General features: G+C 40.0%; 1 protein-coding gene across 1 annotated transcript; it reads right to left on the bottom strand.

Moving 5' to 3' along the window:
• Positions 1-657: 657 nt before the first annotated feature.
• On the bottom strand, positions 658-4,212 carry LOC149248029 (putative linoleate 9S-lipoxygenase 5). The gene is made up of 8 exons (XM_089455986.1): positions 3,757-4,212; positions 3,424-3,661; positions 2,984-3,319; positions 2,804-2,889; positions 2,594-2,689; positions 2,136-2,440; positions 1,682-1,945; positions 658-1,568 (listed from the first exon to the last, which is right to left on the bottom strand). The coding sequence occupies exons 1-8, from the start codon at positions 3,919-3,921 to the stop codon at positions 791-793; spliced, it is 2,268 nt and encodes a 755-aa protein (XP_089312112.1). The 5' UTR covers positions 3,922-4,212; the 3' UTR covers positions 658-790.
• Positions 4,213-7,682: the final 3,470 nt, after the last annotated feature.

Below are 7,682 nucleotides of genomic sequence, written 5' to 3'. Positions count from 1 at the left end.
CAATACCATGGTTTACTAATCTCACATGCCCAACAAACTATACTAATCTCACATCCCAACAAACTATAGCTCATTTTCATATGAAATTTTTTTAATTAATCAATTTAATTAAAAAGAAAAAAATGGTGTAAGTACTTTCGACATAAATCTCAATTTTTGGTTTCTAACTACAACTAAAAATATTCTAAAATATTTAATAAAAATTAAATAAAAAAAATACTTTAACCCTCAAATTCCTTTACCAAAACTTAAAATTATATAAAAATAAAAATTAAAAAAGAAAATAAAAAATAAGATCTTACTACTAACTCCAATCCTATAAATTAATAGAAAATATAAAACTATATAATATGAAAATAAAGAAAATAATATAAAAAATAAAGTTAACCAAATCAAAAATATCATTGGCCTCTTACTATCAGATTTGATATATAATTATCAATTTAATAGCTAAATTTTATGAATTTTTTAACCATATTAAACTAAACAATAAACTCGGGCAATATAAGATAAAGATTGAAAATACCCTCTAGTAAATCAAATAAAATAGAATAAAGAATGTACATCAATTCTTTAAAAAATAATAAATTAATAAAATAGAGTTTGAACATTGGCTGTATATTATGAAACGCAACGAATTTGTGATTTTACCGAAACATATTAAAATGAAATAAAAACAGAATATCGAGTACGTTAATAACTTTATTAAAGGATATACTTCACTCAAACATAAAAGCGTCGCACAAGAATATTGAATATCTACGAACTAAGCGACCGAGTGAATGGTCTACTATATAGAGACGCTGTTGGGAATTCCTCGAAATGTAAGTCCAGCACATTTCTCGCCAGTTTCGGAAGTGCACGGGTATAACAGCGTGTAGGGAACATCTGCAGGGCCGCGCCGGTTTTTCAGCCTTTGATCTTTGTTCCTAATCTCGATTCTCTGCTCTGTCTCAACTAGCTGAGTTTGAAAACGTCGGAATGCTGATTCAACGGGAGAGTCATCTGTCCAATCGGAGGCGGAGCCCTGCCCCAGGTAAACCTCGTCAGTAGAATGCTTCGATAGAAGCTCCAGGACAGCCATGGTAGTGACACAGGTCTTTTGACTGGACAAAGTTTTTAGGAAATAGGCTTCCGGGTCACCAAGGAAGTCTAAGTATTGTGGGGATCCTTTCTCTGGAACAAGTTGCCGGGTGGTGCTGGAGTGATTGGGCATGAATCCCGCATAGCCGTACTGCCCGAAATTGACCGCTGCATGGTGGGCAGAAGCGATCCAAATGAGTGTGGTAATGCCTTCTTTCACATCCACCACACTCTTCATCTTGTACCATCCTTCTTCGTCATGCATTTTATCTCCGTGACCCACCTCTACTATCTCTTTCCACCATGCTTGAACTTCTCTATCGCTCTCGACACTTTGGTCGTCCCTGTAATACAGCGATATGTAGTCGGATACCCAAGATTTCAAGGCCGCCCATATTTCAAGCCCGTCCACTGCATACGGATAATCCTCTATCACAAGCCTCAGACCATTTGCTTTATCAGTGGTATCGGGCTCAGCCATACCCCTGGACAAAGCTTATTATATTAGTGCATTAATCCATTAGTCTCACAAAAAGTTACAACATGGTTACAATATTACCTTTTTAATATTAAAGTTACAACATGGTTATAATATTACCTTTTAAGAAGATCAGCCGGCAGTCCTTGCTCGTTGAATCTCCAATCCATGTATGCTTTGGCCGAAATTTCCATAGAATACTCACCACTCGTAAAGCATTGCTCGATTATGCCTCCTGCATTTATCAACGATTGCCGAGCAGATCTATTGATCTCCATAGTATTGCGAAAGTGAGGGATGAGCAACTTGTGAAGTGGGTGCAGTTTGCTCAATTGTCTATGGGTAGCAATAATAAATGGCTCTACCACAGCATGAGTCCTGAGCCTGCATTTGAAAGAAAAGAGAAAAACTTTATAAATAATTTCTATGTACACAAAGCACAGCAAATAAAACACAAATGACATGGTTATATATTATAATATTTTTAACATAAACAAAATAATTGATTTGTTATATATTATTCATATAAACGAAATAATTGTTATTGAAATTAACAAGATTACTAATCTCTTACCAATGGCTAACCAACTGATGATAACCGGAATCGTTTGCCCGCACATGAGCTTTGGCTAGTTGCCGTAACCACCCTTCATCTTCATCGCTATTGCCCGGAGTGTAGACTTGTTTTGGACCCAAGCCCACTGACGTGGCAGGCAAACACAGCTCAATGGCCACAGGCTTTAGGGTTCCGGTGTCTGCCAGGAAGAAAAGTGAACGGGTAGCGTAGGCTTTGCTGGTAGGAAGCTGGTTCACGAGCTCCACGTACGGCATGTAAACGTCATAGTAGTCCAAAATAAAGAGCCTCTTCCGTTTAATAGCCTGCTAATATGGACATGCTTAATGGTTGTCTGCCTATTGCATTGCGGAAGAATATTTAAAAAAGCTAGTATCTAATCATTAACGAACCATTAATTCTAATCTAGTCTAGACACCAGCTACGATCGAACAATTTAACCCGAAGGAACTAAATACCTTATCCACCGAGATGCCATCTAGGCTTTTCAGTATATGTTGATCGGTGATTGCACTCTTTTGGAAACCAGAGCTTTGTGCGTTCGGTGGAAAGCTCTGTGATAGGCATAAAACCCGTATTGTCATTATTAATAAACAACAGAGGATTAATGCTGGTTATAATAATAATAAGAAGAAGAAAACTATAAACCAATCTCGGTTGCTTCATACTTGTAAACATTGAATGGCCATCGGATTCACTCCAGAAAGCGTCTGGCGGGCAAACTCCGCGTCTGTTCTCCATGCATCGTTATCCTCTGTTGCACAGACACTGATTTCATTCAGTAATTATCAAACATAACTAATAGCGCCAAAATGCATTAAATTCAAATTTTGGATTAAAACACTCACTGCCAATAATAGTGGGAACCGGAAACTTGAACATAGCTTGATCATCTGGATTCAGAATTCCTTTTATCGTCTTACCAGGAAGGACTTTTTTGAATGAATTGGCTATAATTTTAGTCAAACATGAACTTCTTTCACTGTAGAGACGCCGAACCTCCTCCAAACTGCCAAACTCAGGCTTAACAGCTGACGTTATGCCGGATATAACTACTTTAGAGAAAGCTTTAACGAAATGAACTCTGAAGTCTGAAAGGTACTCCTGCTGAAAATTTTCATCTGGGGGAATATAGATGCTCTGTGTAAGCCTGCATTCCCGGTTCTTGCTCTCGAAAGCCTGACCTGCAAACGCTCGTAGCACGTAGAGTGTAAGTTCCATTGAAATTATATAAAGTATCTACACTTTAATTTGATCGTCTAACACAATATGGGCAGCAGGTAGTTACTGGTATTAGAATGCCGACGACCAGTTCTACACCTGCGGGGATATGGCAATTCCTGGGATCCACCCAACACTTTCCTTTCTAACCCCTTGGTGTCAGGATCGCCCAGATCATTGTAAACATCGTAGTCATAAATGCGATCCCATGTATTCCTTTCGCCCTTTCCATTTCCTCTCAATGTCTCCAGCTCTACGTTCCTCAAATCCATGAGACCTGGCGGCGTTTCATCCGGAAGATAGCTCTGCACACATGGATACATAAATATTAATATTTTCATTTCAGACGGGGAGTGTGATGGGAAGCGTACGTAAGTTAATGAAATGAGACGTTATGTACATTATTTGCAAAGAAGACTCGTTCAGCGATTCGATCGGAGTGGTAGATCCAGGAGTTGCACAGGAAACGAATATCTTCTTTTCCGGGGATTTGAATTGAAAGCTCTTTCAGAAAGAATTCACTGTGGTGCTTGCTTGTCACCAGTACAGCGCCGGGGTCCCCCATCTCATGAGCCCACTCGAAACTGATTCGGTGTTCCGAATCCTTAGGCTCCAATTCCAGCGAGGGGAAACCCCATTCTAAAGGAGCAGGACTGCTACGTAAACCCTGGCGCGTTTCTGCAATAACAGATCAATTCACGGCTACTATAACTACTTGCATAATAACTGACATGGCATAAAGGAGCAGCACTGCTACGTAAACCCTGGCTTGCCCTTGCCTGGTTACAAACATAGAGTGATTGGTATTTACAGACTGCTGAGCTGAGCAAACAAATAAATATCCTGCCCACCAAGACAGTTGTCAGTAGTAAATGGTTCTATTTCAAAAGTTATACCCAATGCCCATATTATATTATAGCATGTACGGATCAATTTATTTTTTTCCACTGTTTTTCTTCTATCGTATTTTATGTCACTTAGAGCGTGTCATCATTCATCGATATCATACCCAATGGCGTCAGATGTGGGGACAGACAGCTGTCATCGGCAAGAGGATGAAAGCACAACTGTAGTGTCCCCCGCAACCAAGATGCCCGTGAATGACCGTGGAGTAAAAAAACTGTAGCGACGAGTCGACGAGTTATTGGCTGAGTAATTTTGCGTCTCACTCATTAGTGGATGAATAGCACATAAGTTAACATATACGGCCCCACAGTAATGGATTGATAGCCGTAATGGATTGATAGCACATTGATAGTAAATGATTGTATTTAAAAGTTATGTGATTGTACCACCTGCCCATATGTCATTTCCACTGTTTTTCTTCTACTTACTCCCCGAAAGTGGCGGGTTGTGTCTTTCTTCTACTTACTCCCCGAAAGTGATAGGTAAGTCATGTCCAGAAAAGTCGATGATGTAAGAAAGATGACGCCATCTCTAAATCGTATCTTACGTCACTTAGAGCGCGTCACCTATCATACCCAATGGCGAGGGTGGTATGAATTCAATCGAATGAAACATGGAAAATAGATGTGGGGACAGACAGTTGTCGTCGGCAAGACTGTCCGTACGCTTCACCATTGAGAAAATGCCGTGTACAGGGATGAGAGACGTCTGTTGGTGAGAGTTAATGAGAGAGAGGTACGTAGTAGTTGTATTGAGAAGAAGAAGAATCTTTAACCACGTTAACTCTAGTTAACGTAACATGTTCGGATAATGTCACTATTTCAATTAATTTCAGTAGCATTTCTTGGAGTTGTTTTTAATGCGATTTTTTGGAGATTCAGGTGCCAGAATCTAGTGAAATTTTGATGTGAAATTTTGATTTGTGTTATTTAAATTAGTTTTTTTAACTGTATATATGGATTCAGCACCATGAAAAACCCCTAGGGCACTTCTATTGTGCAATGTTTGCCCATCAATCTAATGATTTCAATGAATTCCTGTCGGATTTTAGAGAAATTAGACCGAAAAAATCCACCGGAAAAGCTTCCAAAAAGTCGTGCTAAAGACAACTCCGTATTTCTTTTGGTATCTGTAAAATCCTTATTTTTTCTATCAATAAAATTCTCATTAACAACCAATGCAACTGTCTTGCCTACGACAGTTGTCTATCCACATCTTTTTTCCATGTTTCCTTCGATTGAATTCACACCACCCTGGCCATTGGGTATGAGAGGTGATGCGCTCTAAGTGACATAAAATACGATTTAGAGATGGCGTCATCTGTCTTACATCATCGAATTTTTTGGACATGACTTACCTATGAGTATCACCATATCCAACCCGCCACTTTCCAGGAGTAAGTAGAAGAAAAACAGTGGAAAAAAATAAATTGATCCGTACATCTGTCTTACATCATCTACTTTTCTAGAGATGACAACCCCATAGAAAAGTTATTGCGTCTGACATGCATCGGAGATAGCCCCATATAACAGGCCGTTTTTTTTCTCTAGTCATCACTGCGCGCGTGTTATATCTGGCTATCTCCGGTGCATGTCAGGGCGCAATAACTTTCTATGGGGTTGGAAATAGGAATCGCCCAGCAATCAAGATGCCCGGGAATGATGGAACTGTAGTGGCCCCCGCGATCAAGATGGCCGGGAATGACTGAACTGTAGTGGCCCGTGAATGACCGTGGAGTAAAAAGCACAACTGTAGTGACGAGTTATTCGCTGAGTAATTTGGCAGTTCCTATATCCAACCCTATAGCATTATAAATGTTATGTCCTTACACTGACCTGACAGCCCCTTGACGTCACCGCGAGCATTGATCATGCATGTTACATGCATCCATCTCCTATCTTCCGGCGAATACGGGTCACCCAGCTCCGGCGATGCGTGTTCTTGCCCGCCTCTAGCTCCGGCGATGCTGTGTTCCTACCCGCCTCCACTACGGACGACAGAGCATCGATATGCCACCGTGTACACACTCTTTTTGAATTTGCCAGCCCGCTCAAAATTTGAATTTTGAATTTATATTTACCGCTCAGCTAATGTTTTCCTGCAGTTCGAACGCACTCCTTTCCATACCCAGCAGTCACCATGCGCTCTGCTATGCTGCGAAGCTCCTGCTCGGCACCGAGCGACATCATGTGGATTTCGCAAATTCTGGGGTTTTGGGAATAATTGAAGGGTTGAAATGGTGGCACTGTGGGGGCATTGCAGTGTTGCTCGTAGCTTCCTCACGAGCTTGAATTTTTCTCCTGGGACGAGCTGTGGGAATCGAACCCGGGCTCTGGCGCTGCTGCCGCTGCTCCGAATTGGGAAGGGGCCGAGGTTGCAGAGGCTTTGAATGAATGGGAAATTGATGAGTGGATGCTGGATGCAGAAATGGATTTTGGCGGTTCCGGGACTCTGGAGATTCAAGATCCCTGAAATTTTTCTAAATTTTGTTTTTGAAATTGGCTCCTCGGGGTTTTTTCGACACAGGGTCTCTGAATTTTTTGGAACTTTAACGGTGAATTCGTATTTGTCATCTGGGTTCTAAGCGTACTGTGCGCACAGAAAAAGCAGAAATGCAGAATGCCAAAGTTCTGGCTGATCTTGAATAGGAAATATTGTGAGAATTCTGCAACATGTGCAGCAGGGCAGAAAGACTGCAAGTTTTGTAGCGGGATATTCAAATTTTTGGGGTACCTTTGAATGTTTTTGGACAGTAAATGTTTCATGGGACTTTTGTGGACTTGATTTTGATAGCACAAAAAGTATTCTTCATGGAAATGTTTGTTGTAAGTATGGAAAAAATGTTAAATGGCACTGGAGTTTTTTGTATTTTTGGTTTTGGTTTGTGTGTGCTTGTGGTCTGTAATTTTTCTTCCAGGCAAAAAAATTGCCAAGGTGTAAATTAACTGTGAGGTTAATGCTGAAAAGTTCAGGCAATAGCTTTTTTTTGGTTGGGTTTTCTGCTTATCTGTGTAATGATGAAATGCAAATTATGAACATATTGTTGTGGAGGATGGGTGAGAACCAGTCAAGCAATGTAAAGAATAATAACAAGGCATGATAGAACAAATGGATCTCCAAAGACAAAACTGAATGTGAAGTTCAAATGTTCCAAAATAAATCCACTCACAGAAAGTTTGGAAAGAAATTTAACCTTGAATTGTGATGTTGTGATTTAATAGAGGAGCATGCTTTTCACTGGCATAGTCATATGACATGTTTTTCATATGTTGGTAAAATATGTGCCTATCCATCAATAGCTGGTTTTGATTACATGAACATTTTGATTACATGAACATCACAGATTTTTCACTAGGAACAAATAATATCTCAAAGCAATTGGTTAGATTAGAACTGATTACATATTGTAGGTGAGGCCAA

Source organism: Pinus tabuliformis, chromosome 7 (genome assembly GCF_031772625.1).
Source record: "Pinus tabuliformis cultivar Carrire ecotype Pingquan chromosome 7, CPIR1, whole genome shotgun sequence".
Lineage (NCBI taxonomy): Eukaryota > Viridiplantae > Streptophyta > Pinopsida > Pinales > Pinaceae > Pinus > Pinus tabuliformis.
The sequence above is the reverse complement of the archived record's forward strand: the minus strand, read 5'-3'. Positions and strand labels throughout refer to the sequence as shown.